General features: G+C 35.0%; 1 protein-coding gene across 1 annotated transcript in view; it reads left to right on the forward strand.

Moving 5' to 3' along the window:
• Positions 1-24,444, forward strand: part of LOC145266405 (uncharacterized) — a 47,233-nt gene extending 22,789 nt beyond the window's left edge. The window contains exons 2-4 of the mRNA XM_080122059.1: positions 517-649; positions 3,166-3,274; positions 18,720-24,444. Coding sequence (XP_079978185.1) covers positions 517-649; positions 3,166-3,274; positions 18,720-18,815 — 338 coding nt within the window. The 3' untranslated portion in view covers positions 18,816-24,444. The remainder of the gene's footprint in view (positions 1-516; positions 650-3,165; positions 3,275-18,719) is intronic.
• The last annotated feature ends 330 nt before the right edge of the window (positions 24,445-24,774 follow it).

Here is a 24,774-nt window from a genome sequence, read left to right on the forward strand (position 1 = left end):
GCCCTCCACCTGACAATATCTTTGTCTAGACAATGCAGGTTAGATACAGATATAATATACAAGGGTCATTCCAAAAGTAAAGCTTCCTATTTTTTTTTAATTAGAACTCAAAATGTTGAATAGTTACAAAGATGGGAGTAGTACCAATAAAATGAGTGACCTTTTGTGCATCAGAATTTATTTTTCTACATAGTCACCACCATTCTCCATGCACTTTTGCCAGAAATTCAGTCGTGTATCTCTGCTTCTGACACACGTCCGTGACAGGGGTTGTTTTCTTAGCCTCATACCATTAATATCTGCAACAGAGAGATGAAACTTTCAGGTCATGAATGTATATGTTCAGTCATCATAATAATGCAATTTGCAATTCCATTTGATCCATTTTGAAGGAATAAAAAATAGGAGGCATTACTCTTGGAACATCTTATAGTTTCAAATGAGTGAATTTAATTTTGGACGATGGTCAACATGACAAAATGTCTTTTCTGTATTCTGAGTTTTGATGTTTTTCAGTTGGAACTTCGGACTCTCTCACAGCAGCAGTAGTCACCATGATAGTTCCAGAATTAAGAGTCGGAAATTTTCTGGGTCGCTTTTGGCAGGGTAAACCGAAAAATGCTGTGCCAGACATTAAATTCTCCTCTCGGTAAGTAAATACAAGCGAGTCATTTTGTCTCTGTTTTGTCATTTAGCGTAAAAATGATATTTCCAAGTATCACAAAACGAGGAAAATTCTCACCAAGAAATGCAAGTAAGAATTTGAAAGACAGAAACCAAGAAAAAATTTTTCTATTGCGTATCAAAAATAAAGTTTTTTTTGTTTTACTTTAGGCTGACATAAAGGGAGATAACTAATATCAATTTATTAATTTAAACATTCAAAAAATAGCGTTTCAAAACAAAATAAAATTTAATGGCCAATTTAAATCAAACTGATAGCGGCAGCATAGAGAGTTGTTGTTACCTCTTGAAAATGCCCCCCAAAATATTTGAGAAAGTATATCAATTTACAGTCAGGTAAATAAATATTTATTGAAAATTATTGAACCCTTTGAATTATTTATCACTATTTAGTTATTTATTTCCATCAACTGAATAATTCTTGCATTGACAAGCCTTCAAACACACCTTTTAATTTATTTTTAGTTTTTTTGTCAACAATTTATTTTAGTAAAGATTTTTTCAACAATTGAATTTTATTTACAAAAACAGATTTTTTAACAAATTGTTTGTGAAAAACATTTTTTATTGGCTAGTTAAAAGAAAACAACTTTTCCATTAGAATAAACAAAACAAACAACAAAAACCACTAAAAATGCAATTTCATTGGCTAATGAAATTTAATACATTTTGTAATTTATAAAGAAAAAAAAATGTCATTTATTTTATTTTTTTTACCAGCAGAGGGCACCCAGCCTTGTTAGTGATAAACAACATATATGACGATTTCCAACCACCTGAGAGATTGGAAAGACAAAAACTTGATAAATGAGTGCCTTACGAACAATCAAAAACGCCGTTATAAAGTGTTATCTTCCCTTTTTTTATGCAACAAGAACCTATTTTTTTACCGGGTTGTGATTTGCAATGAAAGGCAGGTTCTTTTCGACAACTGGCAATGCTCAGCTCAGTGGTGAAATGCCGATGAAGCTCCGCAACATTTCCTAAAGTCAGAGTTGCAACAAAAGTTTATGTTGACTGTTTGGTGGTTTGTGACGGGTCTCTTCCATTAGTTTTTGAATGTAGGCGAAACCATTACGGCAAATGAGTACTGCCAACAAATGGATAAAATGCATCAGAAACTTCGGCAACAATACCCAGTATTAGTTAACAGAAAAGGCCCTATTATCCTCCACAACAATACCCAACCGCATGTTGCTAAACCGACCCTGCATAAATTGAACGAATTGGGTTACAGAACTCTGCCTCATCTGCCATACTTTCCAGACCTCTCACCAACTACCACTTTTTCAAGCATTTTGACAACTTTCTGCGTGAGAAATGCTCCAAAATCCTAAGTGATATCAAAAACGCCTTCAGCGACCTCATCACGAACAGAATACCAGATTTTTACGTTCCTGGCATAAATACACTTGTTTTATGTTGGTAAAAGTGTGTTGATTCTGATGGTGCTTATTTCGACCAATAAATTTTTTGTTTGAGCTGATATATGTTCATCTGAATTTAAAAATTAAAAACTGCAAGAACAATTAATATCCTATTCCAACCCTTACTAATAATTGGTCCTTCAACAAAAGGAGGGTGGACCTGTAAATTCACCCTTGTCCGTTCGTTCGTTCGCACTTTTCTCAATAACTACGCCTTGGAATTTTTTGAAATTTTGCACAAACATTAAACATGATATGAGTAAAAAAGTAACAGAACGGATTTTCGGGAAAACACTGGTTGATCCCTAGGAGTGCCTTTCGGGTTAAAATGGCTAAAATTGACACTTTTGTGCTTATTAAAAAAAAAATGATGCTTTTGATTTTTATAAAACTTTCTGAAAAGTTGTAACTAACTGATTTCTATATAATTTGCTTTGCGATAACTCTTGGGTGTGTCCCAAGGGGTTCTTTTAGGGCTAATAAAAACACTTCATTTTGGGATTATTTTGCCATATTTGTCCAAAATTTTCTGTGTATGTCTATTTAGCAGTTTTGCATGGTGCTGAACTCAAATTTAAATATGTTAAGGCCTAAAACTGCACCGTTTGTTCATTTTCACCAGGACTTGATGTCCCCTGGGGACTTTTAGGGCTAAATGAGATAGGGGGGGGGCCAATGCTGAACTTAGTAATTTTTTATGCCTCATTCACTGTGCACTCACGGGGGACCATGCATGCTTCACATGTTAACCACTAAAATATGATGGACAGCCGTGGCTGAGGATCAATTGGTTATTTGAAGGTTGATATGCCATTAAGCAACAAAACTAAGCAGCATGAATAAATATTTGAAGATATCAAGAATCTGAAGGAGGAAACTTTTACCAAAATGACAAAATTCTGCATTTAATAACCCGAAAAGAGTTGATATGCCATAAAATAAAACAACCAGCCAAACTTTATTTAAAGTATGTGTGTTTTGTTTTATAACTTTCATTTCTTTTTTAAATCTTTTATCAACTAGAAACTACATGTATATGTTTTATGTTTTCTAGGTCTGTATCTTTTCAACTTGATGTAAAGACAAAAAAGAACGCCATAAAATATGAATATTTTGTAAAGAAACTGCCAGGAGAAATAACGCCTGATGATTGCATTGCAAAAGTAAGTATATTCGGATCGTTCTAATTAATACACGGGTCTGGCTGGCTTCAATAATCACACATGCAAATTTAATTTTTATGAGCAAAGTAGGAGAGGTTTACCAAGGTTAGTGTCAGGAAGAGCACCTTGCCCCAACTAAGGAAATGACTTTCAAAGAATATATGCCTTATTGCAGTTTAAGAAATGACCTGGTCAGAGATGGGTTAGTTTGGAAATCAATTTCTAAATTTGTCTAACACATGCCAACATGTTAAACTGATGATGACGATGACATTGGTTATTGATTAAAATTAATTACAACTTTCCCAAGCAATGTCGGATAGCCTTGCTAGTGCTAGTTACTAAATCATAAATCTTGCTTGAATGTTTGTTTGCATATTGAATGTATTAAATAAAAGTGAATGAGATGAGAAGTGGTGGGAAAATCGGTAGAATGTATTAAAAGTAAAAGTTCCATAATTTGCAGGTTGTGAGTTCAATCCCTGTATCGGACCAGCCATAATTCATCCATGTATGGAGTATTGCTGAAAGATCTTGGCTGGGGCATCTACCATTAGTCTCTCCCTCCTTTTAGACAGGATCCAAAAACAAGAGTCTTTAATCTAATATATCCAGCACTAACAGCCAAGCTCCAATCCCTGTTCCATCACCGCAATGTTGTAGTGTTATCACTGGAATCAAACCGTTAACTAATTGGTACTAGTGTCCAGTGTAAGGGAGATAACTCGTTCTGTTTGTTTGGCTCCATTGAGGCAATCGTTGCTCTTCTTGGTATTTTTTTTTATTTATTTATTTTTTTTTATTCAATTTTCACCCCAAACAAGGCACAGTGCCACTTTGAAGCAGGGGGCTACTATCAGGGACTTAATTAGCTGGGTCATTATGAAGGGAGATGAGTAGAAAGATGTTTGTTGACATTACACTTGAACTTCTGCATATCGTTGCAGTTGGGAAAGCAGAATCCCGGAAGGGAGTTCCAAAGATCCGCAGTTCTGGGGAAGAAACTATTGGAGTAAAAGGCTTTCTTGCACCTAGGGATCTCTACTGTAAAGGGATGAGACTTAGTAGCTTGTCGGGTTTGTCGGGGGTAGTTACGTCGAGGAGGTACACGTGTTTGCAGTTCGTCAGAGCATTCACCATTGAAGTATTTGTAGAACAGGCAGAGGGATGCAACATCTCGTCGATGGGACAGAGGCTGAAGCCTAGATGACAGTTCAGGACCTATCAGGTTGGCGAATCTCTTTTGAACCCTGTCCAGGAGCGAGAGACAAGAAGCAGATGCACCAGCCCAGATGTGACAACAGTACTCCATACATGGGCGAATGGTTGCCTTATAGAGGTATAGGATACTGTCAGGCGTAAGTAGTTTTCTAGCACGGTAGAGGGAGCCAACCTTCCTTGCAGCAGCCTTGGCAATGCTCTCAATGTATCTATTCCAGTTCATATTCCCTGTAAACGTTAGGCCAAGGAGTTTAAAAGAAGTACTTTCAGGTAATGTGTTCTTGGCCATTGCTATTGGTGGTAGAGAAGGTTTCTTGTAGTTATTGAAGGAAACAAGCTTAGTCTTAGCAGCATTGAATGTGACCAACCATTTTTGTCCCCATTCCACTACGGATTGGAGGTCATCCTCTAGTGTTTCTGCCATTTCCTTGGATATGTGTTCATTTGTTTTCCCCTCATATCTGTTATAGAGAGTGGTGTAATTGGCAAATATACCCATCTCCGAAACAATTTTATCAGGGAGGTCGTTTATGAATATCAGGAATAATAGAGGTCCAAGTATAGACCCCTGAGGTACTCCCGCATTTATGTCGTATTGTTTGGATGTATGACCGTCGAGGACAACTTTGGTTTTTCTATTACTTAAGAAGGATTTAATTACATTATGAATTCTTCCAGTGATTCCATATGATCTAATTTTCCTTAGAAGACCATTGTGCCATACCCTGTCAAAAGCCTTAGATATATCGAGGGCCACTGCTCTACCCTCCCCTGTTTTATCCAATGAACGGTATATACGTTCAGAAACTACAGTTTAGATATCTGCTGTTGAACGGGCTTGCCTGAATCCATATTGTTTGTCAGTCAGGAGTTTAGCAGCTGTTAGGTGCTGGACTAGGGCTTGATTAACTAAGGACTCAAATATTTGGCGAAAAGCAGGAGGAGGCTAATGGGGTGATAATTTAGTGGGTCAGTTCTTTCACCAGAATTCTTGAAGACTGGTACCACAGAGGCGGTTTTCCAGCAGTCGGGAAAACAAGATTCGTTAAGGCATTTATTGTAAAGTTTGGACAGAACTGGAGCAACTTCGGCAGAGCATTTTTTTAATAGCACAGCCGGGATGAGATCTGGTCCACACGCTTTTGAGGTGTCTAGGTTTTTTATAATAGCATGTACCTGAGAAGGGGTGATTTTCAAATCGTCTAGTGAGGCGTCTGTTCGCAGAGGAAAATCAGGGAGTGAGTGGTGTACCGAGTTCAGTGTGGAGTTTGAGGCAAACCGACTGGCAAGCAGATTAGCCTTGTCAGTTGCCGTGCAAGCAACCTCATGATCGTTTGATAGTGGGGGAATAGTTGACTGTCCATTATTTACTACGCTGTTGTAGATTTTCCAAAAATCCCGGGTTCCTAATTTCTGTTCTTCGATGCGTTTTCTGGTGGTTTCAGAGTAATCTGTCTTAGCTGTCTCTATCACTCTCTTACAATTATTTCTAGCTTCTATGAACTTCTGTTTATTTGAGCTGGACTTATGTCGGTTGAATCTGCAGAATGCATGCTGCCTTTGGCAAATGGCAGCTGCACAAGCAGAAGTAAACCATTGGGGAGAGTGGGGCTTGCTATAGAATTTCCGTGCGGGAACATGTGCTTCAATAGCAGTTTTGAACCATTCAGTGGTTCTAGATCTCTTTCTGACAACGGTTCCCAATGACTGTACAACAAATGCCCACAGCCCACTCGGGAATGCTGATCACGCTGTGATAATCGTAGAAATCAGCCTAAATTCTCGCCCTAAAACTGAAGACCCACTACTCAAAACAACGAGGTATTACAAAAAGGCTGATTGGGAAGCCATCAGGGAGCTCATCAGAGATGCCCCATGGCAAAATATCTTTACTCTTCCAGCGGAACAGTGTGCAAATGAGACCACTGAATGGGTATAAAGAGCAATGTTATATACCTTCTATATAATGTGTGTATATCTAAATACGTGAATGTGTATCCATGTCTGTATTGTTTAGTGTCTCTTTTGTGTATGTGAGTGTATATACATGTTGGGTTGTGTAGCTGCTGCCTATTTAACTGTGTTCATGTAACGGTATCTTAATATATGTATAATACAGGGTGGGTCAGTAATAACAGGTGCTTTCGGAATTTTACATCACTGAAAATCTTGGTGCCTCTGTTTAGTCTCGAAAGGCAAAGGATACCCCCTGTAGAATGTGTTCAGATTTTATGTTGACAAAACATTTGTCATTAAAGACTGGAGTACAAATTGGAAACATTTGGAAGTCACCGCAGGTCACTTTGTTATAGGAAAAGATTTCAAAACATCAAACAGCATGGATTATTTAATGCTGGATGAAGCTGTCAAGTATAAATCTATAAGTAGGATGATTATTTTATTTCCCTTTAATCGATGCCTCCGTTCAGTCTCGAAAGACAAAGGATACCCCCTGTAGGGGACAGCTGCATGTGTAATTGTGTGGCAAGGGTTGCGCAGCCCCTAACCACAACTCTCCTGAATCTGCACTGCTTGAGTCCAGTGGCAAGGAGAAATCCAGGACGACTGGAAACAATGCCGAGATAAGCAGAGAGCACGTACAGCACCTGCATGTCCCAAATGGTCACCCATTTAATACTGGCCAGGCTCATTGTTGCTTAACTTTGGTGATCTGACAGGAACCGGTGTGTCAAACGTGGTATGCTGAAAATGGACATCACAGGAAAGATATCATATTCCACACTTGACTTTATAAAATGGCGAACATTTTTTAATAAATTGACAAAAAAATTATCTCATTTTCAGTAAAATCTCATATTTTATGATTTAAAAATTTTTCAGACTTCATTTAAAAAATCCAGAAATGTAAATACTTCTCGTCTCATTCTCCCTTACCCCTATCTGATGATGCTCGCCCATCATTGTCAATTGAAAAAATAATTTCCTAGTGTCGCATTTAATTTCTTAGTAAGTCGTAAAAAATGTAGAAAAAAGTTGTAAAGACTACATTTTGTATTATTAATGTTATCAAATTTGTTTACAATTCTTCTACAATTATTGTCGCATTTTCATTTTTTTGTTAAAAACTAGATGTTAGTGTTATTAATATTGTAAGCTTTGTTACAGAAAAAAAAGTTACTAAAGAATTTCATTCCTTGTATTTTTTTTTATTTTTTTTTTTAGACTAATTTAAAAAAAAATCCTACCATAGCATTTACTTTTTAATAAAAAAAAAGTTATTAAAGAGTTTCATTCTTTGTATTTTTTTTAAAGACTAAGTAAAAAAAATCTTACCATAATTTACTTTTTAATAAAAAAAAAAGTTATTAAAGAGTTTCATTCTTTGTATTTTTTTAAAGACTAATTAAAAAAAAATCTTACCATAACATTTACTTTTTAATAAAAAAAAAAGTTATTAAAGAGTTTCATTCTTTGTATTTTTTTTAAAGACTAAGTAAAAAAAATCTTACCATAATTTACTTTTTAATAAAAAAAAAAGTTATTAAAGAGTTTCATTCTTTGTATTTTTTTTAAAGACTAATTAAAAAAAAATCTTACCATAATTTACTTTTTAATAAAAAAAAAAGTTATTAAAGAGTTTCATTCTTTGTATTTTTTTTAAAGACTAATTAAAAAAAAATCTTACCATAATTTACTTTTTAATAAAAAAAAAAGTTATTAAAGAGTTTCATTCTTTGTATTTTTTTTAAAGACTAATTAAAAAAAAATCTTACCATAATTTACTTTTTAATAAAAAAAAAAGTTATTAAAGAGTTTCATTCTTTGTATTTTTTTTAAAGACTAATTAAAAAAAAATCTTACCATAATTTACTTTTTAATAAAAAAAAAAGTTATTAAAGAGTTTCATTCTTTGTATTTTTTTTAAAGACTAATTAAAAAAAAATCTTACCATAATTTACTTTTTAATAAAAAAAAAAGTTATTAAAGAGTTTCATTCTTTGTATTTTTTTTAAAGACTAATTAAAAAAAAATCTTACCATAATTTACTTTTTAATAAAAAAAAAGTTGCCGAACTTCTTTTTTAAAATGTTTTCATCTAATGAAAATTTGTTTTCTTAATAGTTGTGTAAAGACTACATTTGTATTATTGATGTTATCAACTTCGTTTACAATTTCTCCACATCTATCGTTGCATTTTCATTGTTATAGTAAACAAAAAAAAAAAGTCGTCACATCTGTAATAATTTGATCCTCTGTATCGACGAAATGTTGCATCCCTCTGCCTGTTCTACTAGTATTTTAGTGGTGAATGCTCTGACGAACTGCAATCACTTGTGCCCCCTCGACGTGAGCACCCTCGACAAACCCAAACAGGCTGCTAAATCCCACCTCCACACTGTAGAGATCCCTAGATGTAAAAGATCTTTCTACTCCAATAGTTTCTTCCCCAGAATCGCTAGACTTTGGAATTCCATTCCAGGTCCCTGCTTGCCCAACTGTACTGACGTGCAAAAGTTCAAGTGTAACGTGAACCAACATCTTGCTGCCCAAATCCCTACATAGTACCCCAGTAGTTGTTGCCCCTGATAGTAGCCCCCTACATCAAAGTGACAATGTGCCTTGTTTGGGGTGAAAATATAATTTGAAAAAAAAAAAAAATTTTTTTAAGGTTAAAGACTATTTTTAAAAAACCTTACCATAGCGTTTACTTTTTAATTAAAAAAAAAAAAAAAGTTGTCGCAGCTTTATTTTTAAATGTCTTCATTAGGGTCTGCCAAACGATTGTGAAAAATGGACCGCATGTTTCTGTGACGTCAGATTTGTGTTAACTATACGAACTATGGAAAAGCAGAAGCGACTTACGAGGGGTGTGCAATAAGTAATGCCCCTGACCCACTTCCAGTTGTCTGATGTAGCTGAAATTTTGCATGTGCAATGATTTATATCACTACGGGTTGTGGAAAATTACAGCTCTGAACTAATTGTGGTTTCTGTTTTACAGGTGTTTGAACTGAGTCAGGTGTGAAATGGAGCCTGTTGAATGTCGAGCAATGATTAGGTTTTTGTATTTGAAAGGACGCACACCACAGGAGATTTTTGATGAAATGAAAGAAACTTATGGTGATAATGCCCCCATTGTATTGTTACAATAACAGAAGCCTGTTCTTGTAAGTGAGTAAATATGAAATAGGATAGTCAAGGATTTGAACTTGCGAAGCTAGATTTGGAATTGAAAATTCCAATAATAAGTTAAAATAAATACAGAATGTTATTGAAAATAAGGAATGTGGAATCGCAATTGTTTAGCTCACACAAAATAGTTAAATATCTGTTTATTGTAAAAGAAATGTAATGGTGAAATTTGTTTCTGTTATAAAAATGAAAATTAAAATAAGGAATTTAATTGTTAATTGAAATTGTAAACATTTTGTAAAGAAGTTACTCGGAAAATAGGTTTTTCAAGTGTATGTACATCGAGGGGAGGTACAAGTGCTTTGGGTTTAGGAATGAATCCGATACAATCCTATACAAATGCAGATATATAAATATATTCATATATCTAACTTTATATAGAAATATATTTTATTTATATCTTGATGTAAAAAGAAAAAACTGTTTTGGTTACATAATGATATCCCGAGTATCATGGATGGCCATCAATTCAATTTCAATAAATTGAGTCGGCTATTCGTTAGATAAACAACGAAGGCTAATTGCAAATCTCTTTCCAATTTTGGGGACTAGAAATATCAACAATGATTGTCTAATTTTCGATCTGATTATCTGTTTTTTTGAGAAGGGGGTAATTTTTAGTTATTTCATTTTTATAATGTTTCACTGCTTAGAAAGGGGCTTATTGTTCGGACATTAAGTTAGTAATTGGATTAAAGGAGTTTTTTGGGGGGAGGGAGTTACTTATTATTAATTCGAACTTAGGGTTAAGGAGAAACTTTTTAAGGGGTTTATTACTAATAAATTTTCAGCATGATCCCCGCCCCCTCAAAAAAAAAAAAAAAAAGAATTTATCACCCATAGCAAAATTGGTGATTGAAAAGTTAACAGAAATAAGAGGTGAGGAAAACAAAATTACAATGAATGTTACCAAATGCAGGAAAATTTCATCTTCTATTAATCTGAATAGCTTTTCAAGTTTGACATTTTCCAACATTTTTTTTTTTTTTTTATTGTTGCTGTTGGAGTCCCAAACCCCAAAACCCAATAGATTAAATATGGTATCAGATTTTACTTGATGTGTAGCCTCCATGTTTTACAAAAATCCAAAATACTAAAACTATACAGATCGGTTGAAAATGAAATTTTCAACTTATTGGTGACAGTTATTAGCTGTTTTAATTTTTGATTTTTAGAACATGAGTTTGGGAAATGAGGCAAAGGTGTAGCTCCCAGTTTTTTTTTTTTTTTTTTTACACAGTGATCACCACTTATCAAGGCCCGGAAGCCAATCTGGGATGAGGGTTATTGCAAGTACAGTACGTTAGTGTGGAGATTTAATGAAATGTATACTTAAGAGGGCGGTTCATTAGGAATTTGTTAACGTTGGACTTAAAGACATCCAAGTTGTAGTCAGGTGGGAAGCAGGCAGATGGAACAGAGTTCCACAGGCGTGCAGTTCTAAGAAAGAAGCTTCGTTCATGGAATCTACGTTTTGATTTAGGCACAGATAAAGAGTGGGGGAAATTTTTCACTCACAGTGGATTCAGCTAGACGGGTGTTTTTTGTGAAAGATTGGCGAGGGAGGGGGACCAGAGATTGGAGTTCAGACGAGCACCTGCCATGGAAATAATGATAAAACAAGGATAGGCTTGCAACGTCTCTTCTGTGGGAGAGAGGTTGCAGGGTAGAGAAAAGGGCATCCCCCACTGAGCCATGAAGTCTATTTTGTACTCTGTCAAGGCAGGATAGGCTGTTTTTAGCAGCTCCTGCCCAGATATGGCAGCAGTATTCCATCCTTGGATGTACTTGGCTTTTATATAGATAGAGAATTGCATCAGTAGTGAGATATCTTCTGGAGTGGTAGAAGGATCCCACCATCTTTCCAGCGACCTTGGCAACAGACTTGATGTACGTGTTCCATTTCAGATCACGAGTAAAGGACAAACCCAGAAGCTTGTCAAAACACGGGGCTTCTCCTAGACGAGAGCCATCTGTTTCAATTGATGGTAGATGGGGATCAGAGCGTTGATGATGTAAAGATAGGAGTTTGGTTTTAGATGCATTAAAGATAACCAGCCACGTCTTCCCCCACTGAACCACACGCTCGAGATCAGAGGAGAGAGAATCAGAGAGAACTGTGTCATTTACAGCCTTTGATGTGTTGCCATAGATGGTCGTGTCATCAGCATAGATGTCAACGAATGATTTAAGTATGTGTTTAGGGAGATCATTGATGTAGATCAGGAAGAGAGTTGGCCCAGGATTGACCCTTGAGGGACTCCAGTATTAATACTGTAGGCCTCTGATTTTTGTCCATCTACCACTACTCTTATGAGCCTATTGGAGAGAAATGATTTAATGATTGAGAAAACATTTCCAGTTATACCGTAGCTGGAAATCTTGTGAAGTACGCCCTTATGCCATACCTTGTCGAAGGCCTTTGATATGTCAAGAGCAATTGCCCTAGAAAGGAAGTCTTTGTCAAGAGATTCACTAATCCTGTGAAATATAACCGTTAGCACATCTGTGGTAGATCTTGCAGAACAGAAACCATATTGTGTGTCACTAAGAAGGTTATTTCTGCTGAGGTGTTTGACTATTTCTCTATTTAATATGGATTCCAGCAACTTACTCATAACACACAGGAGACTTATTGGTCTGTACTGAGAGGGAGATGACTTTTCACCTGAATTCTTAAATACAGGGCATACTGATGAGGTTTTCCAGGGAGTCAGAAAGCACTTCTTAAGGCAACGCTTAAACAGTTTCGTAAGTATGGGAGCAAGTTCTGGTTGTAGCTTTTTTAACAATATAATTGGGATGCCGTCAGGGCCAGTTGCTTTACTGGAATCAAGGTTCTTGATTAGCTTAGCGACCTCATGCACAGATATTTGTATGTTACTTAGCGTGTTCTGTGTTATAGGAGGAAATATGGGGAGTTGATGGCCTTCGTCGCATAGGGTAGAATTAGCTGCGAAGTTCTTTGCAAATAGTTTGGCCTTGTCTGATGTTGACGAGATGACCTCTGATCCATTGATAATGATTGGGATAGAACGCACACTTCTGTTCAGGATCCTATTTGTTATTTGCCAAAACTGGTGGGAACCAAGCCGCTGATCAACTACTTTGGATTTAACAGACTGGGCGTATAGCTCTCTTGCATTTTTTATTACTCTTTTACAGTGGTTGCTGGCGTTCTTGAAAGCAGCTTTAGTCTCAGTGCATTTATTACGTTGGTAGTTATGGAAAAAGTGATTTCTGTGCGCGATAGCAGCAGCACATTCTGGGGAGAACCATGGCTGGCTGTAAGGTTTTTGGAATTTTTTTAGATGGTATGAATCGGTCTATGCCTACAATTAACCATTCGGTCAGATCTGATACTATAGAGGACACATCCTTTTTAAATATGGAATGCAGAGGTAAATCAGATATATCCCAGTCAGCCATAGAGTATTGGTATACAGTACGGTGGAGGGGTACGTCTGGGGACTTATTACATTTCGTTTTTATCTTAACTGATACGACGGAATGGTCGGAGGATCCTAGAGGAGAATGAACGGAACATGAACATAGCTCAGGGGAAGTTGAGAGAAAAAGGTCTAGGAGGCTTGCATATTGACCAGGTTGTGAAATTCATGTCCAAACAGTTCTATCATTTTGAGTCTTTGAAATAATGGGTAAATGTTTGGCATTTAATAGGATGCCCCATTCTCGGCAAAAACAAAAAAGATAAAGCAATAAGAAAAAAAACAGTTTTGCATAACTTTTATATCCCTGTATGATGGAACGTTGTCAATCTTTCGACTTTATTTTAATGGTGCAAATCCCCCGCCCTGCCAAAAAAAGAGAAAATATTGTGCATCTTGATTGTGGTGATTTTTTTTGTACAAACGCCCTTTATCTGATTTTTATATATTTTTCTGGGAGTTTATGTATTTAGTAGTGATGAACGATTCCAATATTTTTCTCAATTCTGATACAATTACCGATTCTGATTCTTTATAAATCTTTAAATGTTTAACTATAAAATTATTATTTTGTCTCGATTACTGTAAAAATACATCTTAAATGTGCATATATTTTCTCAAACATAAAAACACACTTGTGAGGGGGGGGGGTGATCTAGAGATTTTAGTTTTACTGGAAGTTTAAATCAATAAATATTTATTATCTTATTATTACTACAAGCAGTGAGAGATGTTTCTTAAACCAAAATTAAATAAAAAAAAAAAAAAGAAGATAATTTAAGGAATTGGCTTTGGCATCGGAAACGAGGCTCAAAGTTTTCTGGTACCGATTCCGATAAACTGTAAAACTAATTCTTTTGATTTAACTAAAATTTAATTTATAACGTGGATTACTTTACTATCATTTTCTCCATGTTAAAAAACGACCCTGGTGTCTAACTCTGTCCCGTAGGGAGGCATAGTAAATAGGTACTTTACTATCATTAATATATCCTACTAGAAGATGTACCCGCCGTTGCCCGGAATTAAATGTAACATCAAATTCCTTAAAAAAAAAAAAAAAAAAATATGAAAAAAAGACACTGAGACATGTGCATGCGAGTATTATGTTTTTTCTAAACAGTTCACTCTTTGTAGGTAAAAAAAAAAAAAAATATGAAAAAAAGACACTGAGACATGTGCATGCGAGTATTATGTTTTTTCTAAACAGTTCACTCTTTGTAGGTAAAAAAAAAAAAAATTCTCCAGCTGAAATCAAAACTGAAACCTAAAGACAGTGAGACAAGTACGTTAACCATTAGGCCAACTTGACACAATCTTTTAACCGGCTTGGTCTTAACATAATATGAATGATTCACACATGCACAGTTTTTTTTTTTTTTAAATTTTTTTTTTTATTACAAAGGAGTCGCCACTTATCAAGGCCCGGAGGCCATTCGAGGATAAGGGTTAATGAGTGTACAGAGGTCAAGAGAAACATGTAATAATCATTAGTAAGGGGAATTTGGTGAATTGGATTACTTAAGCTCATCAAGAATTTGTTCACATTGGACTTGAAGACAACCATATTGTAGTCAGTTGAAAAGCAGGAAAACGGAACAGAGTTCCACAGGCGTGCAGTTCTAAGAAAGAAGTTTTGTTCATGGAATCTGCATTTAGGTTTAGGCACAGATAAAGAGTGTGGGAAATTATTGATAGTGGTTTCAGAAAGATGAGTGTTTTCTGTAAAAGTCAAGCCAGTGAGGGGGGGCTATAGATTGGAGCTCAGATGAGCACTTGCCATGAAAATAACGATAAAGCAAAGAGAGGCTCGCAACGTCTTTTCTGTAGAAAAGCAGTTGCAGGAAAGAGAAAAAGGTGTCCCCACTAGGCTACAAAGTCTATTTTGAACTCTGTCAAGACAGGATAAGCTGCTTCTAGCAGCTCCTGCCCAGATGTGGTAATAGTTACGCCATCCTTGGATGTACTTGTCTCTTATACAGGTAGAGAATTGCATCAGCAGTGAGATATATACTGGAGCGGTAGAATGATCCCACCATTTTTCTTGCAGCCTTGGTAACGGATTTGATGTACGTGTTCCATCTCAGATTAGGGGTAAAGGTCAGACCTAGAATCTTGTCAAAACATGAAGTCTCTCTAAGATGAGGATAAGGGTTAATGAATGTCCAGTAGTCAATGGGAAAATGTTGCAGTAATCTTTAGTAGTGGGAATTAGGTAAATTGGATTACTTAATGGGATGGCTAATCAAGAATTTGTTCACATTGGACTTGAAGACAACCATATTGTAGTCAGTTGGAAAGCAGGAAAAAGGAACACAGTTCCACAGGCGTGCAATTTATTTAATTCTTAGATTTTCTTTTATATCTTCATTATTTTTGCTCTATTTTTGTTTATTTTATATATTTTTTAAGGAACTGGCTTATAAAATAGTAGGTTCTTTAATATGACAGGGACACCTTCGAAATGAAGGTTTCTGGTTAGAGCACAATCGAACCATGATACTTGACTCTTGAATTTTAAACTTTAATTCAAGCCATTATATATAAAATAATTTCATAAAATCAATGCTAGGTTCTCTACAGTGCTATGTAGACTACAATGTATCATGGAAAAAGTCACTTCAGACAGGCATGTGAAGCTTCCTCCTGGTGCAGCGCAGTGGATCCCAAACAGGCAAATTTCACTGATTTTGGTGACAAAGTATGGCGTGAAGGATTTGTTGATCCTCATTCAATTCTGGGCAACATCATGTCTCCCTGCTTGTCGATTATATATTTTTTTACAATTATTGATTTTTATACTTCAAATTATATTAATATTTCACTAGCGAGACCTGTGGAAATTCCACAGGGGACTCATTCATATGTAATATATTGATGTTGGCATTCTGTAAATGTTCAGTGTAAATGGAGACACTCTGATATTATTGTAGCTCTTTTGTTAAAACTGCAAAAGTATTTATCTAAGCTAGCATGAGCGCCCGGCAAAGCCTAGTCGTAAAGTACTCTTAAATATGGTATTTTAATTCTTGCAGATTTCGTATATATTATCGTTAATGTTCTATTGATTTTTATATATTATAAAGTTACGATTTCAAAAATAAAAGAATATATCCATATGATTTGTGTTCATCAGCTTGAATTGAAACTGAATCCCAAACTTATATATATATATATAACTTTAGTTCTTTCAGCTATAATCGAAACTGAAACCAAAACTTATGAAGAATTCTTGATAAAATTATTTATAAAAAAAAAGATTACCTAGGTGCCATTAGCTGTTCTGGGCAGGAGCTGCTAAAAACAGCCTATCCTGCCTTGACAGAGTACAAAATAGACTTCATGGCTCAGTGGGGGATGCCCTTTTCTCTACCCTGCAACCTCTCTCTCCCACAGAAGAGACGTTGCGAGCCTATCCTTGTTTTATCGTTATTTCCATGGCAGGTGCTCGTCTGAACTCCAATCTCTGGTCCCCCCTCGCCAATCTTTCACGAAAAACACCCGTCTAGCTGAATCCACTGTGAGTGAAAAATTTCCCCCACTCTATATCTGTGCCTAAATCAAAATGCGGATTCCATGAACAAAGCTTCTTTCTTAGAACTGCACGCCTGTGGAACTCTATTCCGTCTGCCTGCTTCCCCCCGGACTACAACTTGAATGTCTTCAAGTCCAATGTTAACAAATTCCTAATGACCCGCCCCCTTAATTAAACACTTCATCAAATCTCCACACTAACGTACTGTACTTGCAATAACCCTTATCTCTGAGTGGCTTCCAGGCCTTGATAAGTGGTGATCACTGTGTAAAAAAAAAAAAACGAAACCAAAACTTATGAGGAATTCTTGGTAAAATTATCTATAAAAAAAATAGATGACTTGAGTACCATCTGCTATAATCGAAACCAAAACTTATGAAGAATTCTTGTTAAAATTATTTATTTAAAAGAAATGGAAGTACATAACAATTAAACGACCCGGATGTAAGCATAACACAAAAATAACACACGCTATCGTATTAATATATAGATTATTTTTATCTGTGTTTTATTTTATATTATCATTATTATTAGTGTTAAAAGTAGGATTATAACAAAGTTATATATACATGGATGTTTTTTTTTACCCTATAATAATTAAAAATATTTTTTATAAAAATAGTAAAATTTGAATTTTTTTTTTTCTTGACATTTAATTTATGTGAGTGGAGCTGAAGGAGAGACTTTTTGTAATTTTCACTACTTGGCCCATATTGTAGTCAATGAAGTCCCACACCTCTTATATAGGCTTGACAATGAAAAGATTGATTATGGTTTTAAGTTCGATGGAATTTTAAATTCAGATTTTTTTCCAAATTTGATGTATCGATCTAATGCTATTTGGTAACAGTAATCACCGTGTGGGTAAATAGTTTTCACCAGATTCATTGTATTGTACTGTGGTAGAACGATAAAGTTGTTGCCCTAAAAAAACAATGCTGCAGTTTTTTTTTTTTTAAACTTTTATTGAAAAAACCAATTCAAGTAACGTGATTATGTAGTAGAACTTACATCTATTCAATGTAACATCCTTCAACCTCAATCAGGCTGGCTTTGGTGTTGTGGGAGGTCATGTTGGTGATGTTCTCGACGTATGACCAAACAAAGTAGTCCTGTGGGTTCAGATTGGGGGAAGAGGGGAGGCAGTGAGAGAAGATTCGAAGTCATAGCACTCCTTCTAAAGCCAAGTTTGGATTTCTTTTGACTTGTGGTCTGGCACCGAGTCTTGCTGCCACACCCAGGGTCTGCTAGCTCATGTCAGCAAGCAGTAGCAAAAAAAAAAAAAATGATTTAACTATTAAACAAAGAAGGAAACCTTGCCATTTTCTTCCTGCTAATTGTTTTTCTCCTGATTGGATTTTTTTTATCTTTTTAAGACTAAGGTTCATAGGCATACCCCCTGTTTTTGCTTTAATCATCTTTTGTTCTTTTTAGGTCCTTACATTAAGTGACTTCATGCTTTGTCTGGAGCGATTTTCATCAAAGAAACTGTCCAACAAATGTCAGCATATAAATTGGCATTAAATTAAACGAATTTGCGTTTCTGAATTTTTTAGATGAGGATTGGTTATTCATATTATTTGGATTCTTCAGACTATTGTTCGCATCTTGAGTGCCATTTTCACAACGTTTCAATCGATGTAACCTCTGACCTTCTTCCAAAGGACTCGTGGCGCAGTGGTTAGAGTACTTGGACAAATCAGTTGTAAAAAAGTGATATTTTCCTAAAGTTTGAAGGTTCAATTCTCATTGTGGGTGACTAAAAAATAGAATTGTGAATTACTTAGGACCTCTATCCAGTCATGGCTGATGGAACAAGAGCATTCTACCCCATAAAGGGTTCAGTGTAAAATACTGATCAAATTCCAGAGTTTGACAAGATAACCTGAAGAAGTTCTGAGGTTAGATTGACCAAAACGGTGTGAAAATGATTCTTAAGATGGGAACAGTAATCCAAAGAATTTGTTGATGAGTCGCTAGTAATTTGATTGTGTTATTTTAATATTTGTAATCGCTAGTAATTTGATTGTGTTATTTTAATATTTGTAATCGCTAGTAATTTGATTGTGTTATTTTAATATTTCAGTTTTATAATGGCAAAGTGGTCTTGATCCTTGCAAAGGCTGAAGAAGAATCATGGGAGGCAACTCTTGACTCAAGGGGACTTGACCAGGAATATTAATGCAGAAGGGACATTTTTTTTTTTTCTACTTGTACCACCGATTAGGGAAATGATGACAAAGACAAAGGTCATCAGCTGTAAAATATTCAAACTGCTTCAAGTGATTTTTTTTTTTTTTTTTTAACATTTTGTTGCAATCACACCGCTATTAAAAAAAAAAAATGTCTTAATTTTTTTTTTTTTTTTTTTAAATAGTTACATTTTTTTCAGGTGGGTACGGTATGGTCACCATTTTTAAACTCTTGGTTATCCCCCAAGTTCAGTGCATTTTTTTGTTTACTTTCAGTTTCTGCTGACCGTTCTGTTTCACAATGAATACCTTGGAAAAGTCCCTTCTAATTAATGTGTTCCAGCTTTGAAATATTGTTGTTCTTATAAATAACCAATTTCATTTGCTTATTTTTAAATGGGTAAGCATTAATCAGAAGGGACTTTTGCAAGGCATTTACCATGAAACGGAAGAGTCAGCAAATACAGGAAGTCAAAAAAACACGTGGCTCTCAGGGATAACCAAACTTTTTGCATCTAGATGAGAATGTATCTCTTTTTTTTAAGTTTACTTTTGGCATGAAATCATTAAGAGTATCGCCATCTTGTGTTAAAATACAGCAGCATCAAACCTTCACCATTTAGACATTTGTGTATTTCTTGAATACTGGCTTTGTATACTTAAATAACAAGTGTAATTAATGTTTTGTGCTACCATAGTTTTATAATGCAGGCAAAATGGCTACACTTGTGATTTTATCATGAATCATTCACTTTGAAAAATTGGTTTATTTGAGAAAACAAGATATTGCTCTTATTGCAGTGTGATTGTACATTATTTTTTTCCATTGGAGAAAATTCTGCTCCCAAAGAAGTTTGAAGATTGTGTGGGAGGGTGGGTTACAATGTTATTTTCCATTTCCTCTTTTTTGGTTCCTTCCTTTTTTTAATTTGTCCATTTTTTTTTTTTTTTTAATCCTTTTTTTCTCTCTTTTCACCTCCTCCTCATTCCTTTTTTCTCCCATCCTCTTCCTTCTTTTTCCCGCTCCTTTCCTTTCTTTTCCTTTTCTCCCTTTTTCTCTCCTTTTTCCCTCTTTTTCTCATCCTTTCCTCCTCTCCTCTTTTTCCTTTTCTCCTTCTATTTCTCCCTTTCCTTTTCTTCTTTCTCTTTCCTCATTTTCCCCTCCTTTTCCTCTCCTCTTTTCTTCCCTTTTCATTGCTTTTCTTCTCCTTTTCTACTCCTTTCCTTCCTCTATTTCTCTTTTTCCTTTTCTATATTTTTTTCCTTTTCTTTCCTCCTTCTCCTCTCTCTCTTCCTTTTCCCCTCTCTCTCTCTTCCTTTTCCCCTCTCTCTCTCTCTCCTCATTTTCTTCCTTCCCTTCCTCCTCTTCTCTTCTATTTCTCCGTTTCTCCTTCCTTTTTTTTTTCTTTTCTTCTTTCTTGTATGTTTAAATTTTGGGAACAGCATGATGAACAAATCAAAGAGACACAAAATAAAAATATTTGCTATAAGAAAAGCAAATATTTCAAGAAAGAACCATAAAAAAAATTAAATTAAAATATGATCAGCTTACACATAAAAACACATGAAAAGAATATGTTTAAAGCTTTGTGTTGAAAAAAAAATGACTCAATTGAAAAAAATAAAAAATAAAAAAACATCAACTGAATTTTGATATCCAAGAAATCAAAACTCAGTCATGGTGATTGTTTTGTAGAAAACCTGTTTTTCATCTGTTAAATCGTTTGTGTTAACTTTTTCTATTGTTATATTTTTTTGTGTAGGCGACCATATAGTCCAGACAAATTTTTGCTGAACTTCAGATTGCTAACAAATATTTTAAATTACATTGTGGACATGATAAAAAAATGTTTACCAAAATTAGCCTTGGCGAAAGGGGGTCAACAGCTGCCATCTTTCAGTCTTTGAATCCTGAGGTAAAATGCAATAACTAGTCTAAAAGACAATATGTAATTAGCAAAATTACCAATTAGCATATCATAAGAGGCCGAAATGTTGGCCGTGTAGTCTTTTGTGCTAGGTCACCTAGGCTGATATATTGGCCTTTCAGAGTTTAAAGGGTTAAAATCCAACTTTGTATTCTGACATAAAATGTGATAACTAGCGAAAAAGACTATACGTAATTAACAAAATTACCATATCATGAAAGGTTGAAATATACTTCTTCGCTAGGTTGCCAACGCCTTTCAAAGTCCAAAGGATTAAATCCAACTTAACTATATTAAAATATCGAGACATAATCCTGACATTTTCTGACAAGTATGTCCATTATTTCTGATGATTACCGACAAAAATAAACGTTTTTCCTGATAAAAGACCTTTATTAGATTAGAAATAAAAAATTTTTTACATGACTGCAAGCTAGGTTGATATTTTCTTGATGTTTTAAATTGTAATGATAAATAGCAATATGCTTCATAATAAACTAACACCAGAAAATGACTAGCCCTGCCATTGTTTTCATGCTTTTTTTTCTTTCTTATACAAATATTAATATAAAAGATACGAAAACAGACTAAGTAGCCTTTTTCAAGTCAACAATTTTCACATTAATTCCTGAAATTTTCTAAAAAAAAAAAAAAAAAAAAAAAAAGGTACTAAGTACAATTTACAATAAAGCAATGGTCAGTTGGTCGAATGCCAGGGCAAAGTTTTTGCATAACCATCACAGAACAAGTTTATGAACGGACCAAAGAACATTTCTTGTCGAGAATTAGTCAAAAGTCACGACGTCGTCATCATCATCATCAAGATCTGGCTGTGACAAGTTGGTGCAGTAGAGACCTTTGCAATTACCACACAAATTTGAACAGTGAGTGCCATATTTCCTGCAACTGTATTTTGCCATAGTACACCCTAAAGTACAGTTACACGTAATTATAGCCAACAAATTTATAGTAGCAGGTGGTAAGTCAGTCTTGATTGGTTGTAATTTACCATCTGAAAGTTTCCGTCCCCACTCGTCAGATTTTAGCTGGTTTCTACCTTTCCATTCTTGAATTTGGGAGTAAACTTGGGGGCTGTGGAATTTCGTAGCTGCTCTTGCTGGTGGCAATGATTTGACATCAACATACTTTGAGCTTTTTGCAACCTTATCCTTGAAGCGCCTCAGTCGGAGATGATTGATGTTTTCCCATCATTATCATTGTACAGGCGCACTAAAGCTTTCTCCTCAGCTTCAATAACCTCTTCTGCACTACTTTCCTTGCCAAACACTTCTGCCTATTTAAGGAAATTTCTATTCTTCATCACCTTTCAAAGGGATGATGCCTTCTCAGTTCCTTGGAACCACATCTCTCAAAGATTTTCTCATCTCTTTGATGCTCCAGACTTTCACTATTTTTCACCAGCGTTTGGTTATGGCATGAAGATGTAACTCTATTGGCATTATAACATAGGAGGACCAATAGGTCAATGTCATCTGCTGTCAAAATGGTTTCTCCTGTCTGTACAAGTTCTAGAGAAGTCTTCACAGTCAATACATTAGCATCTCCAGATGTATGGAATACTTTACATCTTGTTTCCTTCAAACTCTTTCCAATCAAGTCAATAAACAATTGTTTGTTTCATTGATTAGCAAGGAAAATATCCTTTTTTAATTTGAACACCATGAAAGGAGTCAGTGACACATTAACACCAACAGAGCCCCCAACTCGGCGTCGGTGAGTCGCGTCTTTAATAGATGGACCACTGTCCTACCCATCAAAGACAATGCATGCCTCTCCATATCTTGTGACATATCTGCGATATTGAGCACAGATCTCATCAAATGTGTGACCATTTTGCCAATGCAAGGCATTGAAGTAGTGCTCCACCATCTAAGAGATACTATGGATCTGAAGACTGTGAACCTGATTGTACAGAGGAAATCAGTTCCCATATTGTGTCTGCCGAAGCCGTTTTTTCTTTTGCCTCTTGCGGTAGTCCAAAGTAACCAAAAAGTGCAGGTGGGTAACCACAAAGCTCATACTGGAAATCTTCTTGCTGTTGCTGGGTTGAGGATTCATTGGTAGATAGCACACACAGTCTCTGGAATAGGAGTTGTGGATCAGTCTCAACTGCTTCATCTTTGCTGAACGAAACTTTGGACCCAAGTGTAATTGCCTGTCCTTTTTTTTTTTTTTTTAAAGTGTACTCTTGGATATTTTTCCAACCATTAAAGTTATGAATATTTTGCTTTAACTTTCCTGAGCGTAAAAGATGCTATGATACCCATACCATTGAATGTGTTGAATCCATCAATACTCCTTACATTATGGTCCACAGTTGGTCTTCCTGAAATTTGAATATCAGATTATTAAGCTCCTGCAGTAATACATCGAGAGACAAAAATAAAGCATAAGAAATCATAAAGGAATGTGCACATTGTGTTATTTAAAAAAAAAATGTGGAAAAAATGAAATGTTTATCAAAAAATGATTGTTCTTGGCATTAACTGATCTTAAAAGGTTGATATGCTGTCAAATCAAACCAAACCAAACTAAAGAAGTTATAATTATATTTAACTTTATGAAAACTGTTGGTTTTATTCAATTTTACATTGCTACATTTGTTATTTTTTAAGATTAACTTACAGTAATTGAGTTGAAAAAAGGAGGCTATAATCGGCAGGACTCTTTAAAGATGGTGGCCATTGACCCCTTTTGTCAAGGCTAATTTTGATAAACTTTTTTTTTTTATCTGAAAGAAAGATTATTCCTGACAAGTTAAAAACCTTTGTTAGCAATTTGTTTGAGGTTCAGCCAAAAAATCAGCCAGATTGACTGGACTAATACAGATTAACTGGACTAATACGGTTTAAAGAGAAGCCGAAAAAATGTTACCAGAGATTCAATAATTTCGATTTTATATTTTTTGTGTATTTGGTTTTTTCTCTTTTTTTCCCCTTTCTTTTTCTCCTTATTCTCTTCTCTTTCTTTTATTCACATCTCTGTCTTCTATTTCCCATCTCTCTCTCTTTCATTCTCTTCCCAGCCCTCTCTTTATCTCTCTTCTTTTCCCTCTTCCCTTTTTACCTTTTCTCTTACCATCTCTCTCTTTCTCTCTGTTCTCTTCCCATCTCTCTCTTCTCTCCATCTCTCTCTTTCTCTTCTAATTCCATCTCTCTCTCTCTCTCTCTGTGTAATATATATATATATATATATATATATATATATATGTGTTTCTTCCAGTTTCACAGTTATTGATTGGTCGTACTATACGAGTGTTTTTCAAAGTCAAACGTAACTAATAGCAGCAAGACATTTTTTACTGTTTTTAGCAGTTATAAACCGCATTTAACTTCTGAAACCGCCGGCATATATCAACCAATAACTGTATAATATTGAAATTAACAGGTTATATACTCTTATAAACTTCATTGTTTCTTTTTTCATTATTATAATATACATCCTTTAAACAAATTCTTTTTTATATAAAAATTAAAAGAAAAAAAGACCAAGCAAAATAAAAAAATAAAAAAAACAGATTAAGCAAAAATAAAAAAAATATCCATTTCTTTTTCCTCAACTTATGCTTAAATACTGCTGCCTTACATTTTCTTCTTTACATATAAAACTTTGTTAATCATTAAAAATAAAAAATATATATATATATATATATATGTGTGTGTTTGCTGTTTTTGTTGTTTTAGTTTTTGATTTCACACTTTTGTGCATAATGTTTTGGAATTTCCTCCAATTTATTTCGAACATGCCATCATGTGTTGGGTTTTGTTTCATCTCGTTAAAAAACATTACAAGATCTACATTCAAAAGTGGGTACTTATTGCAGAATACAGATTATGCTAATTTATTTATTGCAAACTATTATCATGTTTCTTAGTTGTTGTTTCACGATGTTTCGGCCAACTATTCCTCTGGCCTTCGTCAGGTGGTAACTGCGACTGGATAGGAACTCTGAATCTCCTAACTGCACCCTTAGTAATTACTGCTTTCCATTGTTGTTGTC

Source organism: Euprymna scolopes, chromosome 41, assembly GCF_053919585.1.
Source record: "Euprymna scolopes isolate OS-2025 chromosome 41, ASM5391958v1, whole genome shotgun sequence".
Classification (NCBI taxonomy): domain Eukaryota; kingdom Metazoa; phylum Mollusca; class Cephalopoda; order Sepiida; family Sepiolidae; genus Euprymna; species Euprymna scolopes.